Source organism: Microchirus variegatus (assembly GCF_963457635.1).
Source record: "Microchirus variegatus genome assembly, chromosome: 12".
Taxonomy (NCBI): Eukaryota; Metazoa; Chordata; class Actinopteri; order Pleuronectiformes; family Soleidae; genus Microchirus; species Microchirus variegatus.
In genome coordinates this window covers 16379577-16401345 of record NC_139813.1, presented here as the reverse complement: position 1 = coordinate 16401345, position 21769 = coordinate 16379577, and the positions used below count along the sequence as shown (strand labels likewise).

Here is a 21769-nt window from a genome sequence, read left to right as displayed (position 1 = left end):
TTTTTTTGAATGTATTCCTCGTCATGTTCAAATAAGGAGTTGTGCTGAGAGAGACTTTTAACATGACTTTTTCCAGGATTAATTAACTAGTTTTCAAATATCTGGGAACATAGATTCACTCCTGTCTGTTTTTTATCGTGTTGACTTTTTTCAGAATAAAAGCACAAAATTGCCTCCAACTGCTGAGAAAATGGAGGCTTTTCAATGTCAGCAGACACTTCTGGCTCTGGTTTACATCTCACTCATATAATCCAATTTTACTTTCAACATTTACTCCTGGTACAGCTCCCTCTCCATCAAACACAAAACCAAACTCTTCCTTATAGCTAATAACCAGTCTCCAAGACCAGAGGAACCATGTCAACTTTGGAGCATTTCGCTGTATCCTGTTAAGACAAGACTACGAGAAACCTTTAAAGGTGCTTTATGTAATAAATCTAAAGCAACTGGCCATAAAATCCTCCTAATATGTCACAGAGACTCAGGAATAATGTTCATATAACAAACTGAACTCACCAACAACAACAGTAGCATATTTGCATTAAAAAATATATTTTGCAGACTGCAAATCATGTTTTGGCATGTGGCGCCACCTACCGCCGTCTACCAATCATTGCAGTAAAGTAGAGTCTCAGCTGCCGAGCAACCACAGGTTGCCAGTTACGTCAAAAAACGAAACCTAAAAGAACTCTGTATTTTGAATTTGAATGAAGTAACAGTTTTTGGCCACATTCTTACATATGGCACCTTTAAATTACTACTGTGACCTCAATCCCTGCACTTCAAAAGCCAAGCTAATTTTGCACACTGTTAAAATTAGTGTTTTTGTCTAAAATGATTGAGTGTATATCCTAAATCTATACCGATTACCCTGACCATGGGGGTGATGCTGACCAGAGATTTCAACCCCAATGTGTTTTATTTGGTTAAATAAAAATGAAATGTTAATGTTTAATGTGTCAAAGTCACTGATTGGTACAGACAATAAAGTTTATTGATCTAAAAAGGTTCAATCAATGCATATAGATGTATAGATGATGGGTAACTCATAGACTCATGAACAGTATGTGTCCATACATGTATTGTAATTCACATTCAATTTAACTGAAGCATCTGCTCCATATGTGTATGAGCAGGTTTATTTATCACATAAGAAGAAGAGAAGAAGACCTGGTGTTGGATTTTCCCCTGTAATCTACGATATCTATATTGCGATCGTGAAATGCCGATGCCACATATGATACTACATTCTATATCTAATCCCTGATGTGGATTAGGTGTAGTAAACCTCACTTTATTGGTTTATGCTTTTACAACAGCTCGCAGTCTTTCTCAATCCTGGTTCTCAGTGACACACTGACCTCCATGTTTTAGATGTTTCCCTTTGCTCCAGCACACCTGCTTCAAGTCAGTGGAGTAGGTGTGTTGGAGCAGGGGAAACATCTAAAACATGCAGAAATCCTGGTCTATTTAGTTAATTAGTTTCACTGAGAGATTAAAAAAAAAAAAAAAAAAAAGACAATGCAGAAAGGAATCTTCATAAAACGGCTTTATATCATGTTAAATAAGTAAACATGAACGGTACAAACATAACAAACCCATGTGCCATCAACATGTAGTCCCTGTGGGCTGCCCTCAACCAGGAAGTCTACAATACACTGTTGTAGAAATTATTTTCATCTTTTTAAAAAAAGAGAGATTTCCTACATTAAAAAAATAATTCAGGACAAACATTTCATTGCAATTAATTAGAGCAAACATTTGGACTGTAATCACCTGAAAACACAGAGACGTTAAATGGACGGGATAGAAAACATAATGTGTGTCCGTATCTGAATTAGTGAAAAGATCGTTTATACTTACAGTATAAAAACATGTCCTAAAACACTGCATTTGTGTTCTTGACATTGTGTGTTAAACGTATAAAGATTAATAGAGCGGTTTAATATAAAGAATCACAGCATTCAACTCTTCGCAGAAGGGAAGTGACTTCCTGAATGTGTGCTAGGAAGATCGTGTGTGTGTGTGTGTGTGTGTGTGTGTGTGTGTGTGTGTGTGTGTGTGTGTGTGTGTGTGTGTGTGTGTTACAACTGAGCTTCACTGATGATGTAAGTCGCTCCCAGGCTCCCAACATGGCAGTCAGAGGGTCCCTATCAATCAGAGGAGTTGTGTTATTCATCAACAGTCTTATACGTTCAATTTTAATTTCTGTAGATTTTTATGGAATTAGATTAGATTTATACGTGTATGTATATTATACATACACATACATATAAACGTATACATACACAAATATATATACGTATACATACATACACTCACATATATACATATACATACATACACATGTATACATACATACACATACATACACATGTATACATACATACACATGTATACATACATACACATATATACATATATGTATATATACATACACATATATTTATACACATATATACATATATACAGATACATATACATTTTATATTATATCACTGTAAACCAGAATACAGAAGCCAGAAAGTCACAAAATCTGTTTCTTTAAATAAAATCATCTTATGATGGCTTGTATGTAGTTTCTAAAAAAAAAAAAAAAAAAGAGAAATAAAAATAGTTTTTTTCCTTCAGTGGAAGAAAAAGTCAAAAAATAACTACATTACAGGTCCATATCCCTGTAAAAATAAGACTTAAGTTGATTATTAACTTAGATGATGAATGATGTTTTTTTTGTTGGACTTTCCTTTGCTTGTTTTTTTGTAAATGAATTGATAACTTTTCATCTTTTGATATCAAACTGTTACTAGAATTGAAAAGAGAGAACCCGTCTTCTCATACAAATAAAAATAAATAAATAAACAAATTAACATTTAAAAGAAAGAGAGCTCAACCCTCATGTGTTCCTTATCATTATGCAGTTATATAAGATGACATCAGGTGCAAAGAGTTAATAATTTAGTGTGATTGTGAGACAGTGACACACAGTGACAGGTAAGGGAGTGAGGGAGGGAGTGAGGGGGTGAAGAGGAGGAGAGTGTGCAGCAGGTGTGGTGGTGATCATCATCATCAGCATCGCTCTGTGCTCCTACCTTTCAGTGTCTGTGTGTTCAGCTATGATTTGTAGAGATTTTTTTTGTTTTGTAGAAAGCAGAAAGCAGGATTTATTGATCAGGTCTGAGAAGCAGGAGTCCGCAGCTTGGAGAGTAACGACGTGGCTCCGTAGTCTTTCCCCGACATCTGCCCCTCCTAGCAAAACAACAGCTGCTGATCACTTCTGTATTCAGAGTTCATGGAGGCGTGTCTCCAGTCTGGGGTGAAGTTCAACACAATCTGAGCTGACGGGCAGTGTTTTTATTTCCTCCGAGAATGATTTTATGTCTGTGTTTTATAGACGGTCACTATCAACAGGTCATCACTGAGGGGAATAGGGTCATTTGCTGATATCTTGGGTGTTAATTAAATATGAATTTACAGGACAACATCCGGTTTGTTTTAGCTCAGCTCTGGGCGACAAAACTGTTGATTTTACAACCGTTTTTGGTAAGAATCGCACTTTTGCAACAGCTTTTGAAAGCAGAAATTTACAGACAACAGCAACCAGGCAGCTATTGGACGACACCAGCTGTCAATCACACTGTTGTCCACTTATAGTTGCTGAGTTTTAATATCCATTTTCCTCTAAATGCGGACATACTTTACAAAATTGACATGTTCTATTCATGAAGACCTGAAACTAGCAACAGATGTCCAGGTGTCCATTCAAACAGTGGAGTCGCCCCCTGGTGGCTACTTGTATCATGGGCTTCACTTTTCCAAACATATACTGCTTTAATACAGAGTCTGTATAATGGAATAATGGATTCATTAATGAGCAAATTGACATTTGAAATGGACACTCAAGCAGTAATTCTCTAAAATGATTAGCTTAGCTTACTAAAATGACTAGCTTACTTAGCATAAAGACTAAAACTCTCTATGTTAAGCTAATTGTCGCCCGTGTTTGTCCATAACAGACAACAGCAACCAGGCAGCAATTGGACGACACCCGCTGTCAATCACACTGTTGTCCACTCATAGTTGCTGAGTTTAAATGTCCATTTTCCTCTAAATATGAACATAATTTACAAAATGTAAATTTTCTATTGCTGAACACCTGAAACTAACAACAGGAAATAGACTTCTTTTCCCCACAGGTGTCCATTCAAACAGTGGAGTCGCCCCCTGGCGGCTACTTCCAACATGGGCTTCACTTTTCAAAACATATACCGTTTTTATATCGAGTCAATGGTACAGATTAAATAAATTGATTCATTAATGAGCAAACTGACATTTGAAATAGACACTCTAGCAGTAATTCTCTAAAATGACTAGCTTATCTTATTAAAATAGCTAAGCTAATTACTAGCTTACTTAGCATAAAGAGTAAAACTCGTTATGTTAAGTAAGCTAGTCATTTTTGTTAATAGCTAATTTAGCTAATTATTATTAATAAGCTAATTGTCGCCCTTGTTGCTCCATAACTCCAAAACCACAGAAAAACTGTTGAGCTCACAGCAACCTTTCATGATTATAGACTCATTTCCAGAGCATTGTCACTGACTTCACCACAGAGTTTGGAGACACACCGTGGCATCACTGATTTTATCACTGATTTCATCACTGATTTTGACCACAGTCCCGTCACCTTCTTCAGGCAGCACTGCCTCACTTGTTTGTAAACCCATTCAGACACTTTCCTGACAGAATTGTACTAAATTACATGTTAAAAAACACATTTAAAACTATTCACTTCAATCCTACTGGACAAATTTGAAAAAAGTAGAGCATGTCCTTTTAGAAGCAACATTCTTGCTTATGACTTGACCTCGAGCAGGCAAGTGTTGTCGTCTGAATGAGTCTAAAAACAGCAGAAGACGACAGAGACGGACGTGCAGCACCAGGACATGCTCCAACAATATGCAAGGACACAGCTCAAGATAACATCATGGAGCAAAGAGCGAGATATTTCTGAAGCAGCTCAACACAAACACGTGACCTTGAGTGATTCCTCCCAAGCAAAACGAAAACACAGCTGCAGCACAACATTTTCACTCATCTCAGGAGGAAAAACACACAGATTTCACAAGACAACATTGTTTGAGTGATTTGCTCGAATGAGATAACCAAGGAATTTCATATTAATACTATAACTGTATACCCAACAAGAACACGAATACTTACTGCCGCTGCTTTGGCCAAGTGATTTGCATTTTGTCTCCGCAGCTCAGACTTGATTAACCCTGTGGAGAAAAGAAGACAGAGGGAAGAGGTGCAGCCATAGTGAGATCTTGTAATCTCTAGATTCACAAAGAAAGACTATATCTATCTGTAAAGCAAGTTGCGTCTGTCTGTCTGTGTGTCTGTGACAGGCATATTTCGCTGACCGTTAGTCAGATCCCCCTAAGACTTTGGATATGGGTGTCTATGAGCATGGCCCGATGGTGTGCATCCTTGATTTTCAAATTTTTTGGAGGAACTTTAATTTTCACTGATTTATCACTCTACACCAGGCAGGCAGCGGCTCATCAGCAGCAGCTGCGCTGTTAGGGGCAGGGAGATGGGAGTGAAGAGGCTGTCCTCATGGTGGGTGAGACATTTTCACACGGTTCACCGCAGAACATGGTGTTATACTGAAACGGTGAGGTGTCTATTCACCAATACGCGAGTACATATTTATTTTGCATTAGCATGCTACTACTTTGGGGCTAACTTGGGGAACCTGTTCCCAAAGGTAAGCTAGCGAGGCTACGATTAGCATTAGTTTGGGGCTAATATAGTACAAACACTGTGCAACCTCATTAGGCATTACGCAAATGTTTTAATTCTCAATTAGCATTACCATAACTTAACTTAACATAACACACTTCACTAGTAGACTATAAAGACTTTATATTATATAATAAAAAAAAACCTGCTCAAGCTCCCCTCTGAGATTCATGTTATCACTGACCTTTTTAAGTTAGAGTTATTTTTTATACAAACTTTTATTCAGATTTTAATACTCAGAAGTCAACAGTTTTTATTCTTTTATATTACTTTTTATTCTTGTGTTTTTAATTGGTATTTTCATGCTTTCTTTTATATTTCATGAATTTGTTTTAATGTCATTTAGCTGTAACGCTTTTATTTTGTAAAGCACATTATTGTAAAGGGCTATAGAAATACAGCACATTACATTAACTGCAATTTAGAGAGAATGTGTCGCAAAATGATGAAGTTTTGATGCAGCTCAGCAGCTTCATGTACAAATGTACAAAAATGTAGGATTCCTGGACTCATTTTAAATAAAAATGACCAAAGCACAACATAGTAACTTAAAAAAGTCAGCGTGTTGACCTCTGTGAGCATAGAACACTTCAAGTGTTTATCCAGTGTGCACAAAGTTTAGTGCTCCAGTGGCTAATACACTTTTACAGTTATCCATTGCTCATAAATCCCTCAATGGACCGTGAAAAAAAACACCTAAGTGGCTTTTTATTGACGGACGCGTCAAGTGAAGCATGAGGTAATACCTGAAAAAAAATAACGATTTGCAGCATTTCTAACAGGACGTTCATGATCATCCAAGCCATGAAAAAGTTTCCATTACTCAAGTCAATGGACAACAAAACTGTTTACTGCTCCCCCTACTTAAGTGTTTTTCAAGAATCTTTGGCTCAGAGCTTTGTTAATGAAAAACATGGAGGAGAAGATGGAAACGGGAGACGTCTGCAGGCTCCGCTCTCAAACAAATTTCTGTTTTTACTGATCCTTCTCAAGGAAATTACCGAATTTCTATGATTTTTCAAACGCGCACCGCTGTTTCTGCCACGTGGCTCGTCTATAAGCTACGACAGGCCCGCTCAGGCAATAAGTGCAACAATCAAAACACATCTGGTCGCTATTACTTACCGCTTTGAAGATTCCTGCGAACTCTGAAAACAACTGAAACATCACAAACAAAGACACGTCTTTTCTACACAACGCCCAAAGGTCTCACCTGTCATTATAGTGCCGATGAGAAGAAAGACACAGAGGAAGATGTTTCCTGCCAGTGTGCCAAAGCTGTCGATGATCTTCCCCTGGCAGATGGTGAATATAATCCCGAACACCTGCACACGTGGAACACGCAACAGTCACGATTTCGGCGTTGAAAACTGGCAATCATTTCTCCAGGGGGCCCCCCGTTTTAATGAGTGTTTTTGTGAGGACTGCGAGGTTTGAATCTTAAATTATCTCACTAACGTTTGATCCGTCTCACGCTTTAACTCGGAGCAGTCGCCCGTTGTAAAGTTTTGCGAGCGTTTCTGTTGAAAGAAATATGAAACACTCGCTTTTTTTAATGTTTAACTATTAACATCAGAGCTTGACCCGCTTGCTCCGACTCCTCGTAAACGTAAACACAACCGAGTTGTGTTGCATCATCACAGCTCTCATCTTACATTAAAGAGACGCTAACATGATGGAATGGCGCACGACACGATACCGGCTAATGTTGGTTTGTGGGGCAAAGAAAGGGCCAACCTGAAAATACCTGATTTTTGGGAGCACAGCGCCACCTAGAGCTTGTATATTGGGACCAGGACATTGTTGTGGAACTTTGTTGACCCAGCATTGTCTTTTGAAAATCACTCCCGACAACCAGTGAGAAACTGCTTCTTCCATCTGAGGAACGTTGGTGTCAAAAACTTGAAAATATTATCCATGCTCTTCTTCTTGTTTAAACGACTTTAAGGACCTTTTTACATGTTTAATATGAGAGAGCTTGACCGTCTTCAGGCAGTACAGAACGCTAATGCACCGCTTTTACCAAACACACGCAAGAGGGCGATCACATCACTGGTTGGTGAGTATTTTAAAATCCTGGTCCTTACTTTTAGAGCTTTTCATGGACAAACTCCCCGTTACACTCGCCCGCACCCTGAGGTCTTCAGGTCAGAGGCTGGTAGATGTTCCTCACACAAACTTTAGGACCAAAAAGGATCGAGCTTTTCAAGCGATGGCTCTCAGACTATGAAACATGCTGCCTGCTGTCTTTACGTTGCTTAAATTCTGATGATTCACACACACATACTACATACTATATAATCTGCATTCCGTTGCCTCGTAGCTGTGACATATGCAACGACAATAAAGCTGAATCCAATCTAATCTAGAACAGATAACACAGATTGTCGTTCAGGGCATTTAATAACGAAAAATGATGTTGATAATGACGCGTGGTGTAACGGAGGACGTACCTGTGCTGAACAGTTGAGGAGTCCAGAGGAGGTTCCTTCTGACTCTGGGAACGTGAGCTCGACTGCAAACTCAAAGCCCAGTGGGAGGTAGCCAGTCATGAAGAACCTGGACGCAGAGACACACAGACTGTTAACAAAGAATCACAATATCGTAGTTATAACAATGTAATTGCAATAAAGCCGTTTTCTCGCTCTAGGCATTGTGTGTTTTTTCTAAATTTGCATTTTGCATTTCCCTGTTTGCAGGATTCAAGACTTTTTGACTTAACAAATCCTTTCGCAGTTAGCAGGGCTTTAGAGTAAATGTGTGCATTTGTACAAGAACAACTGGTTTCACAATGACATCGTCACTTTGTAACTTCAAAGTGACAAGTGAAACTCAGTCACAAGTGTGTGTGTGACCTGGTGACAGCAGGACATATCAGTCTGTTACCTTACTCCAGGGGTCTGCAACCTCTAGTATCAGAAGAGACATTTTTGACCTTTCTTCAAACAAATAGAATTCACCTGGAGCCGCAACACCCATTAAATGAAGATAACATCATGTATAAAGTTTTATAAGTAACTATAATAATTAAAGTGCGTTGTATTTGTGAAATTTAAGAACTACACTAAGGAAAATGTTGACATTTCATAACTGTTGACAATGGAAAACACACACAATAACACTTCAAGAAAAAAAAAACCCCAAAAAAACATTATTTGTGGAAAATTGATTAAATAAAAAGAACAATGTTTGGATATTATCTGCTGTTTTTTTTTTTTTATTATGTGGATCCAAATGTGCACTTCTTCAAGTACACATGACCTAATTTACAGTAAGTGTTAGGAATGGCTCAAACAGGTCTGTTGAGTTTGGGGAGGTTCTTAAATGTCACTTTTGATGTGTGACATGATGTGATGTGACGCGACGCGTATTATTAGTTGACGAAATATTAAAACACTTTTATTTTATTTATCGCCTTGATCTCTAAATAAGAGAGCCACAGTTGCAAACCCCGACCATTTATTTTACATTTATGCAACTTCTGCTTATGAATATGTCTGTTAACAGGACCATAAAGCAGCAGATGTTATTATGTTTCATTCTTAATAAGCTCTGAAATGATGGGAAACAAAAAAACAATAGAACAATAGTTGTATAAACTGGGGAAATGGGCAAGGTATAAGAGTGTGAGGTACAACAGGAGTGTGAGAGGCTATCTGGAGCTCATGGAACTCCATTGACAAAAACAAACAAACAAACAAAAAAAACTTGTTTTCTACTTGACAAGTCGCATGAACACTTGTCTGGCAGGACATGAATGTGAGCAGGCGCGGTGTATGATGTAGGTGTGCCTTCGCAGAAAGTGCGAGTCCAATCTGTAAAACCAATCTGGTGCTGCTGTCGCCGCAGAGTTCATTTCATAAACAGACATGAGAGCTAAATAGTAATGCTATCATTCGCTTTAACTAAATTCACTGCTGAAGATTATTTCCTCACAAATAGTCCTTACTCATCTCTATACGCACTCTTCCATAGGGGAGCGGGTACAAAGGCAAATGTTTATCTGCGGCGTACGTGAAAGCACAGAAGCCAAAGTTGACCGCTGAATAAATACGGTGTAAATTATTGCTGCGAATGTCAACAGACATTATTGCACTTTGTGGAATATAACAGACCCCAGTCACTGTGTGAGAAAAGGATTTAGTGGCCGAGGGTTGCACAACGTCTTTCTGCAGGGTTATGACTCATATCTTATCTTAAGTCACTTACTGTGGAGGAGACTTTTTGAACAGAGCACCTCTCAAATAAGCAAAAGCATAAAAATAAACAAATAATTAAGCATTGTGGCGTCTGTACAAACGGAGAGACTGAGGGATTAAAGAGACGAGAAAATACCCCAGAGCACCGGCGGTGATGAAGACGACCCAAAGGTGTCCCAAACTGAGTGTAGCAGCAAAGATGATCATCCCCACCAGAGACATGAAGTAGACTAAAAGCGTCGTCTGCCTGGAAAACACAACACAAAACTATGTAGTTATCATTATTATCAGGATAAATTCATGTGGCGTTCACGGGTAGTTTTAACTTAACACAGCAGTTAGCACAACTGCTGGTGGATTATTATGTGCAAAATGTAAATTTTTTTCCTTTTGGCTTTAACCTATATTGCCGTAACATTTCATCCAAATCCATGTTAAGAGACAAACAGACAAACACGGCTAAAAAAAACTATCTATAAAGCAAGTTGTGTCTGTGTGTCTGTGACAGGCACATCTCGCTGACCATTATTCAGATCGCCCTAAGACTTTAGATATGGGTTGAGCATGGCCCGATGGTGTGCATCCTTGATTTTCACATTTTTTGGAGAAACTTTAATTTTCACTTTTATCGCACTACACCAGGCAGGCAGTGGCTCATCAGCAGCAGCTGCGCTGTCTGGAGCAGGGAGGTGTGAGTGAAGAGGCTGTCCTCATGATGGGTGAGACATTTTCACACGGTTCACAGCAGAACATGGTGTTATACTGAAACGACGAGGTGTCCATTCACCAATACGCAAGCACATGTTTATTTTGCATTAGCAGGCTACTACTTCGCGGCTAACTTGGCGAACCTGTTTCCAAAGGTAAGCTAGCGAGGCTATGATTAGCATTAGCGTAGGGCTAACATAAAACAAACACTGTGCAACCTCATTAGGCACAATGCAAATGTTTTCATTTTTGATTAGCATTAGCATAGCTAGCTGTTGTGACTCATCCACGCCAAGACTGTTAGCTGTTATGTTAGCCTTTACTTTCCTTATCATGCATTACCATGACTGAAAAATTTTCTTCAGCTCCCACTAGGCACTATTGCAAACAGTGACCATAAAAAAACTGAAATTGCTGATAGATATTTTGAATAAATTATATGGGATGTGTTCCTTTGTGTATTCCACACACATGGCCGAACTGACTCATTTACAGATGACTCTTAAGCAGCCAGAGGACTCAGGAACCGCAAGTTACTGTTGGAGCAGCATGAGACAGTTGCACAAACAGAGACACGGTCCTAAATATAAATAGACACTAAAAAAGAGGAAGTTCTGCTCTTCCTACATTTGCCTTACTTGTAGGTTTTAGTTCTGTCCAACCAAATACCGCAGATCAGAGATCCAGTCATCCCTGCGATGATGATGGTCAGGCCAATCCTCCCAGCATTCACCTCTTCTCCCTGAAAAGGTCAAGACAGAGGTCAGTGACCCCGATGATCTTGCATACCAAGAAAGGCACGGCAGTTTACGGCTCACACAGGAAGTGTGGGTGGGGGTGGGAATTTGCAACAAGAATTCATTGTCCGGTCAATCCTTTCTTCACACGTCTTATTAACGGTCAGTAAAATTTAATTAAATACTTCAGAACTCCATGAAATCCTACAAACAAAGCTGAAAAATCAAGTAAAAACAACTCAATTAAAAATGAACTACATGTGAGGAGTTTAGTGCATTAGAGATTAATTCCAGGGATGACAACAGGAGAGTGAGGCTATTATTTTTTTAAGACAATAAAACAATAGATTAAAAAGCTGCTCCGGCTTTTCGTGTGATGCAATGTCAACAAGTGGGGTTTAAGGCAACATGAGTAAATACAGTGACAGCTCTAAAACCAAACCAATATTTGTGTTTACTTACTGGGTAATGTGCAATGATCATGCGGTTCAGCAACGTGCCAACGGCATAGAAACACCCAACGTTAAGACCTGTCGGGTGAACAAAACAAAGGAACAAAATATGTTTCAGCCAAAGAAGAATTAACAATGAGATAATAACGTGTTCTTCACTTGTGTCTGAATGGACCTGACCAAACTAGTTTGTAAAACACAAGCTTTCATCCCTGCAATGGTGACAATCAGGTGAATCTGACCTGACAAACTCAAAAGGCAACAGTGAAGGACAGTGAACGCTCTCTAATTATAGTCTGTCATGTCCTTTGAGGTCATAGGAGGTGAAAGTATTTCCTCAAACTGCTCACAGCTGTTGAACAGAGTCACTGGGCAACACCTGAGAAACCATTTAAATTAATACGTCCCAGAGTGATTCACGTCATAATACGTTCTAACTTTGAGAAACTCTGATCAAATCCCTTTTGTTAAACATTGTCCCGACCATAAAGAAACTTTGGACCCAGATGAGACGCTCGCTCTCAACCTCTTTCTGTTGCTTCAATAATTAACGATTTATGTAAGTGATGAGCGCTTATGTGAGATCTAAAGATTATGACTTGTCTTGTTAAACTTTAAAGGGGATGTGTTAAAGGTCCCATATTATTCAAAAACAACTTTTTAAATCATTCCTCATCAGTTATATTTGGGACTCTGGAGGCCCTATCAGTCGCCAAAGTGTGAAAAAAGATGACTCACTCATGTTTTTGTGGTCCTCCTCAGTCTAAGTACAGGAGATATAACACGCGATGTTGACTTCCGCACTCATTGGCCGCATTTGTCCGAAAAACACGCGAGAGTGCTGGCGAGGGAAACAGTATCCGAAAACCGGAAGTCAACGAAAAGTTCTATTCTTGGCTCCACAGTGCAGCACAGAGTTCTACACAAACTTCCAGCCTCAGAGGATTTATCTGTCCAGTGGATACATGTTATATATGACGGCAATGTGCCTGCTAGAGCCTGCAAATGATCACTTTTCCAAATGCTAACTGCTGTTACCTCCCAGTAGCCTCTGTGGCTGATCAGGGACAGTCATTTCCTGTCCCTTCGTTTTACTTCTTTTTTTTTTAGAGATACTACTAAACCGAGAGTTCTGAACAAGACTGTTTTGGCAGGGTGATTGAACTGCTGTGGTGTTTCATCCTTATGATCATCCTTCATCCTTGACCAAAGCATTTTACAGACACGCTCATTAGGACACCAGGGAAAAAGGTTAACTTGGAGAAATAGGGTATAACTGGCAACAGTGACTATATAACTATGAAATTGCAGCTTTTACGCTATGAATTGTGCCGACTGACCGTAAGTGATGACGAGGAGGATGAAGGGCCTGTTGCGCAGCAGCCTGCGGATGGAGGCCATGTACGAGTACTGCTCCGACGGGATGCTACGAGCTATGGCTTGAGCATGAGTTGGAGGAAGTTTAGGTCGTTCCTGGAAGACTGACATGTACAGAGACAAACACAAATGTTAAACATGACCACAATCAGTGACAAAACACACAAAAAATTAATTTCTACTTGCAGAAATATTCAGCCATGTCTATTTTTTTGGGCACGTTCATTGGCTCATGTTCAAACCTACAGGGCTGAAATTACAACTAAAGTCGACATTGTTCTTTGTACGACACAAAAACCAGAATTATACAATTGTTCCAACTGACACACAAGATGATACAAAATGACAACATATGGTGCGGATACAGAAGAAGCCTCTGTTTTACTCAAAAGTTGGAGACACTGAAAGAGACTCCGGAGATTGGAGAAGCTAAAACAATAGACACTCAATGTTTTCACAAAACAAAACTGGGGCTGTAAACTTGTTTTTTTGTGCGTTTTCCACTGCAGCAAATGTGAGACATGTGTATTGTTATGTAAAAGCACTTCTTCTGAACAGCTGCACAACAGGACACAGTCACACAAACACATTGTTGTCCATTTTACTTTGATGCAAACCATATGCAAAACGTTTCATTTATTCAGTTCTGAGGAGGAGAAGAAGATATTTGAAGTTCACACATTTTGCCAAACTGTTTCATATCTGTCATCATGTCAACAATTCACTAAATCCTGCTAAGAGTATCAACTGCAGATGGAGGAGGACACCTGCCATTTCTACAGCGGTCCACAAAGATCTAAATGTGAAGAAACGTCTTAGTCTGAGTCAGAGTTTCCAGTCCAGTCAGTGGCATCCTCTTGTTTTGGTAAAAGAGAAAACCAATGAATTGAGATTGTACAAGGAGGTGCAGTGGTGTATACATGTACAACTCAAGGTGTAATAGGCGAACTATGAAAGAGAACTCTCCCTCGTTTAAGTATGAGTGGAACTACAGGCATGTTCACACATGAGGATATACGAGAAGGTTCTCTGTGGATGTGGAGCGTGGCAAGTTTGACCCGCGAGCAAGAAATCTGTCAAGAGAGGATCATGGCTCAAGACCAGGGGCGTACGCACAAAAAGACGGCATACGCTTGCTTTCACGGCCGTGATAATTTGCAGAGTGCTCCGCAAACTCTTGTCAGGTGGAGACACTGCAATATTAAGCTCTGACACTTATTGCAGTGCTTCAAAATAATATTATAAATGCGTCTACACAGTGACAAAATATTTATTCTATGACAAACTACTGATACGCCATGTATGTTTGAACATGTGTGGATGAGATCAGAGAGGACACTGAAGACAAAACTGATCCCGTTTTCTTTTTGTAAACAGACACACAGCTGCTGACGTGAACACATGAACACACGTCAGTCTACAGCGTTTTAAACGCTCCAAAATAAAGTTATACTCTTATTTGGACATGCTGGTATTTATGAAAGTTATGAAATGACGTGTTTTAATGGTAGGACATCCTGGTGTGTCTTAATACTGTAATGTTATTATCCGAGCTGTACACAGGTGCCTTTTTTTGGCTAAACCTAATCTAATTTGACCTCCATTTGGTCTCAACATTATTTGTGGGCCGTGTCCTAAATGTGGGAACAGGCTCTGTCAAGCAATACTATCAGACCTGACTGAGGGAGCATATGTATACATGTGTAGGAGTTATGAATTATAGTTATAGTAAATAGTACCGTTTTTCCATGCCATTAATGTGTGTTGACTGTAATTGATCGTCCTTTTCTCCGTTAATAAAAAGGTTAAACTTATTTTCTTAGTCTCTGTAAATTGGGCCCCAAACTCTACCTCTGAAGTTCCTACAAATCCTCTTGCTTTACTAGCGCAATGTTGCTGCTCCCTCTTTGTGTCGGCTTATAACAAATAACTTGCCGTGTGACACCAGATCTAGACACCACTATACTGAGAAACACAGAGTAGTGTGTTCATCGTGTGAACTCATCATGGTTTTATATTTAAGTGATGCATTTCAGTTTTATTAAATTTCCTTTAACACACACTAATTCATCTCATTCATTCAACCAAAACAATTCCCATCATCTCGCTGTAGACAGTTTCTGTAAATTCTCTGAGAAAGGCAGCAGCTAAACTTCTCACATCTTTTTTACACGCACACACACACACACACACACACACACACACACACACAGTTTATGCAAATCTGTGAATCTTTGGGACTTTGTCTGTCCTGCTGACTCACAGGACTGTTGCGGGACCACAGATGGCCCAGCCAGCAGGACAACCCTCACACATGGCATCTTGCATGCATGTGTGAGGGTGTGCTGTAGCTGTGTGCTGTGTGCTGTGTGTGTGTCTAAGTAAATGTGTCATGTCATATCATGGAACAACTGCGGCCAGCTGGTGCAAATTATCTTGCTGGAGTAAGCAAGAGTGACACAAGTCACAAGCCTCTGTCTCCATACCACCAGTCACATGACCTGAGGTCGAGAACAGTGGGTGTCTTGTTGCGTAGAAAAGCTTTGTCTCCAGAAAAATGTCATGTCAGTGGTTTACATTAACTTTACGTGCAATCTCTATCTTTTAAGTGTGAAGCAGTTTGTTTTTATTTTACGAAAAGATGTTCAAATCAACAAAATATATCAAATAATATATCGAAATATCACCTAATACCTAATGCTTGATTTTACTTACGGAATAATTATTAAACAATTATTGGGCAATTAGTATGTATTCTGTCTTTATTGTACCTCTTTAGTTCAATAAAACTCATTCAAATGAAAACACTCTTAACGTAATTAAGAGAACCACTCCAATATAACAATATAGACATAGAACACAATTTATACTTGACTGTAAACGGGAAAAACTCTCCACTCACTTATGTCCTGTATATCATTTTTTTAATTACCAAGCTTTAAAAGTGCTAATGAAGAGTGAATTTGGTACTGTAACTGCTCCTTTGAAACCACAGGAATAAACCAGTCTCACAGAAGTTAAATATCCAAAAAAAGGTGGAATGTGGTTGCAATGCAACAGTGTCAGTTCAGTCCGTGTGAATGTTGTGCATGGTACGACTATGGAATTCCTCCACAAGTCTCCTTTTGTGCCTCCCACCTACACTCCCTTCTAAAACTGAAGCCAGTGCTCTACAAGGTTTTACAAGGCATAACTAGTATCACTTCTTGTGAACTGACAATATAAACCGAGATAATATTTGTTATCGACCAAAGTCTCTATTTCCCTATTGTAAAGTGACATTTGACATACAGTACGCTCCATTATTATTACCTTACCAAAGACAACGAGGATGAAGAGCAACGTTGCTACTCCCGCCGTGATGTAGAACATGATGCTGATGTGGTGAGCCAGCTCGTCAACGTCGTCCACGTTAGGCACGAGAATCGGAGGCACGAGGAACCCGATGGCGATACCCAGCTGTGAGACAAAAAAACAAAAACAACAACAACATACAAATAAGATAAGTTTAAGACAGACCTGGAGGGACTGGAGCCAAGTTGTTGGTTTTAAAAGCAGCTTTTATCTCCACCGTTTCCACAGATATACCATCTCACACATACCAAGTGACAAAAACACACCATATGTATTCAGAAGGTATTTTTCACATTGATTAAATGTTAATTGTTTACCACTCTTCATTCACACCTATGCATATTTAAAAGTAGGCTGTAAAGGGCAGATGGGAGCAGATTTAAGACTGATTTTTAACATTACAACATTCATACGAGTAACCTTTTAAAATGTCAGTCTAAAAGATGTGAGAAACATTAGTCCAAGCTTCAGTATAAGATAAAAAATCTGTCAAAATATGACTCAAAAAATAATTTAGACTGAATATATTTTACATTTAAACCTGTGACTAGACCAACGAGAAGATGCCACCAAACAGTTAACCTCACTGGCCCCTCACACTCGGACACTACAAGTCCTATGTGACTATGGCATCCAGTGCTGCACAATGTACAGAAAGTTTAAGCGTCTCTATAAGTCACTTAGTTGCAAAAGTAGAAAGGATAGTTATTGGATAGTCAGACAAACCTGGTTCCCCAGAACTCCTATGGAACAGGCGGTGGAAACCTCCGTCTCACTAAACCACAATGAGGCGAAATGAGAGGGAATACCGAGCACAAACACATTGCCTATTGAGCACACAAACTGGCCAAAGAAGGTGACTGCAAACGAACCGGGATCTGCACTACCAATTTTTATCCAAGCGCCGATGCAGTTAAAGGCTGCACCGACGAGGACGACATCCCGGATGCCCCTGTTGTCCAGTAGCCACAAGACGGGCAGAATGAGTGGTATATAGGTGAGCAGATATATAATTGACAGCCAGTCTATGGCCATGGAGTCTATATTGTAAAAGCGCATGAAGATGTTGCTAATGATGCCATACTGGAGCACAATGAAGCTGTTGCTGCCTGCGACGGCGCTGAAGAGGAACAGCATGAACCAACGGCGATGGTAAAGTTTGGTCTCCAGGTTTGGCGCCAGATGTGCGCGGTCACCTCGCACGGCCACAACGTCTACCTGTGAACCAATGGAGATGGGTCTGCCTAAAGGTCCTGGACTCCACTGCAGCGAAGCAAAGCCAGGAGCAAGATTCTTTGCGGCCTTGGACCGTGGCCATTCTTCACCACCGGGTCCAGAATCCGCACGATTGGCTTTCAAAGTATTGTTCCGTGGCATTGCAACTGTCCCACAGCGGAAATGTGAGAGGTGAGAGGTTCTGAAAAGTGCCAGAGAGTGTTGTGTCCCAACAGTTTGCTCTCCTGTGTGCAAACTGGTCTCAGCTCAGTGCATGTGCTGGACTTGCACTTCTTCACCACACGTCCGCATATTTGCAGAGCTCCAGTCCCTGCCATGTGATTTTAATAGAGATAATTGTCCAGTTCGACCCTAAACACTCCCACCAACTCAGACCATGTACCATCGCCTCAGTAAATGATCTCACACAAACATAACATATTCCTTTCTTGAATTTTAATGAAGTTTCTTGCAAAAGAGTTGGAGTCAGCAGCAAAGGCTTAATGTTTCCAAGTTTTTGTCACTGTTTATAGGACAGCCGGTACAGAGGAGATCCTGTTCCTCCTGTTATTTTTTTAGTTAGTTTACGCAATTATACTGTATCAGTCTCCTGCTTCCCCAGCTATTGTAAACCCACAATCTTATTGGACAGCGAAGACAGAAGACTTATCATTGCCTAGAAGGGTGTGTTCTGATGAGACACACCGATATGAAGTCTGGATGCTTCAAGATAGTCTATAACTATTATAACTAGTGTGCTTTTGTGTCTGATAGTAAGAACAGTTCAGACAGTGGTCGTGTAGAGAGATAGGTGCAGGCATGAGTATTTGATTATTTGATTAATTGCTTGATTATAAAAAGTCTTTTCATAGTATATATAAAAAAATATTTCTGCAAACATAATGGAGTATGACTAAAAACACAAAGAATCGCCCAGGGTTGGAATTATAATCTTACCTTTGTTGAGTCTTTCATAACTGCCGTCAACAAAGACCGAGATAAGCACATAACAAAATATAGCCAGAGGAGTGCGGTTCATGGGTGGGGTGGGGTTATGCAAATTATACTCTTTCCTTTGAAAACGGCATTGTTTGTGATTAAAAAAATAAAAAAATAATGTGTGTGCTAATTAGTGTAGGCCAGAGAGAAAAGGAAGCGCACAAATATTTGCCTGTGTGCTTTAGGTTTGGCCCTAAAGCATCAGTGATGAAGCTGCGATGCTCGTAAAATTTGCCCGCTCACATGCACATTGCCCTGTCTCTAATATTGGTAGGGAAAATATGGCTTTCTCCAATTAGACATGTCCCCACCAGCCATACACAAACCTATACCCTTGGTTTTTAGTCTTTCTTTTTTTTAATGACACCCACAGTTGTATAATTTAACTACCTTCATGTGAGCCCGACACCTCTTCATTCAAACACTTTATTCAAAAAACCCAGTCGATCAGCAATATCATAGGATAAACCATCTTTTCCCCCGTATGCTGCTGCTGCTGTATACACACAAATGCTCCCTCTGTCAGGTCTGATAGTATTCCTTGGACTGAAGGACACAGCATACAAATGATGCTACATTAATTCTGTTCACAAAGACCAAACAGAGTCAACACAGTAATAATAATAATATGAGCAAAAAAACACTCACAGAAAGTTACGCACTGCAGCTTCAAGTTGACTCAAATGTCAAAAACCTTCAGTGTTCCATCTGAAATTGTCGCTCATGTGGATTTCACAACATGCTGCTGCTACTAATTCAGACACAGATTGATTTTGTGCGTGATTTTCGTCATGAAAGTAGTAGATGACTGTGTTTCTGTCACAGTCACAGACCAGAATGTTTCGTTAAAGAAAAACATGCAGAACACTACTTTCATCTTTGATCTGCCTCAGTAAATAAAATCCAATAATTCATTCTTAAACGCACTGGAACAAACATAATGTGGAATATCAGGTTTAATAGGATCTACGCATACATCAGCATGTTAAAATTAAGGCTTAAGGCTAACTTTTATTATTTAAAATTATTTTTTTTCATTCTTTAACTCTGTGCTGTGTTGGACTTCATCCAAGAGGCTCATCAGTGCTTCTTTGTCTGGAAATAGTTCTGTGACTACTTCTACTGTCATGGTCAAGTGTCAGCATAAACCACCAGGACAGGACAGGAGGAGGAGGTTTCCCCTATGAGATTATCTTTCACCCACATGCTTCATACAGCTGTATAATAAACACTTTAAGTTCACATAACTTTATTGGGTGTGTATGCTGTGTGTTTCTAACTGTGTTGTTGTATATTAATGTGTAGTTTATGAGCAGTGACAGTGCTATATTGGTGTAATGTATCTGTTTCACAGTGTGTCGATCCCATTCATTCTTAATTGGTGCCCTGTGGTCACCCAAGGCGTGCGTAATTACGCAAAGCGTGCCAAAACAGAGGTGTGCAGTGAAGCCCACACTTTGAATCAGTGATGAAGTAGGTGAAGCAACTAACTTGACCTGTAGCCTATAGTATCTGAAGAGAGGACAGTGTCTCGCACAGTGTTTACCTGGTTCCCGAAGACTCCGATGGAGCAGGCGGTGGACACCTCCTGTGACCCGAACCACACCGACGCGATCGTCGACGGCATCCCGAGGATGAACACCTGCGCCAGGGAGCAGCAGAACTGTCCCAGGAAGGTGACGGGGAACAGGTGCGGTTGGACGCTGACCACTTTGATCCACGTCCCGGCGCAGTTGAGCGCGGTGGCGACGAGCGCGACGATCCGCAGCCCCTTCTTGTCCAGGAGCCAGGTGACCGGGAATATGAAGGGGATGTACGTGAGCATGTAGATCATGGACATCCAGTCTATGGTGAAGGCGTCCACGTTGTAGAACTTCATGAAGATGTTGCTGATGATGCCGTACTGTATCCATTGGAAGGAGTTGCTCAGGGAGTAACAGCTGAACAGGAGCACGATCATCCAGCGCCGCTTGTACAGACGGGTGCTCTGCGGCGCTTCGTGACCGCTCTTCTCAACGATGAGCTCGGCGTGCTGCGCCGCGTCCCCCGCCTCCGGTGGAGCATGGTTCGCCGCGTCAACTTTCACCTCGCACACGTTAACTTTAGTGTCTTCCACTGCCTCGTCCTCGCCCATATTAAACTGTCATATCCCGTGTCCACATGGAGTAAAAGTTTACGTCTAAACTTAACGTGAAGTGACAACGTGACACGTATTCTACGTAAGTGACCAGGCAGCGCTTCCTGAAAGACAGCTTATAACTTCATGTTTTTCAGCTAATTAACTTGTTACACTCAAACGTAAGTGTTTAAATAACACATAAATATACATATACAGACAGTAAAGGTCTGTACAGCTGCTCGGAAAGTTTAAAAATCCGCCGGAAAGTTCCGAGTCGAGATTTCGTCGACACCGGTACAGAGTTTAAACCACTGTGTGGTTACAGGTCAAATTAAAATGAGTGTTTTTCCTCTTTTTTTAGGTCTAGTTTGTCGAGTTGACACGTGTAGAGTGTCTGCTCTGCCGTGAGTCAGTGAGTGTGTGACCCTCCACCCGGAGCTGAAAAACCCCCGTGTTGTTTTGAAAGAAGTCGGTCAGACTCACGTCAGGTTCTGGGGGGGGGGCGGGGCTTCACAAACTTGTTCATGTGACTCAGTTACAGCCAATCAGGGCCGGCCCAAGTCTGTCTTGGGGACCTAAGCAAAATGAGATTTTGGGGGCCCTCTGTTACTGCCAATAATAATGATTATTGATCATTCACACACCTACTATACTAAAGGTACTTATTCTACTTACACTTATAAAACTACACTTGTAAAACTAAATGTGAGAACTTTTTGTTTGACACCAGATTTCAAAATACACTCCTGTAATACAAAGATTTGACTTTTATATGTAAAAAACACAGCATTAAATGAAATAAAC

At 40.2% G+C, this 21769-nt stretch overlaps 1 protein-coding gene across 1 annotated transcript; it reads right to left on the bottom strand.

The window, feature by feature from the left end:
- Positions 1-1588: 1588 nt before the first annotated feature.
- Positions 1589-20980, bottom strand: flvcr2b (FLVCR choline and putative heme transporter 2b; the record flags this gene model as incomplete). The annotated part of the gene is made up of 11 exons (XM_083898548.1): positions 1589-2150; positions 3090-3246; positions 5221-5279; positions 7019-7130; positions 8259-8364; positions 10141-10251; positions 11351-11454; positions 11912-11979; positions 13242-13382; positions 16596-16737; positions 20393-20980. The coding sequence occupies 10 exons, from the start codon at positions 20978-20980 to the stop codon at positions 3169-3171; spliced, it is 1509 nt and encodes a 502-aa protein (XP_083754674.1). The 3' UTR covers positions 1589-2150; positions 3090-3168.
- Between the last annotated feature and the right edge of the window lie 789 nt (positions 20981-21769).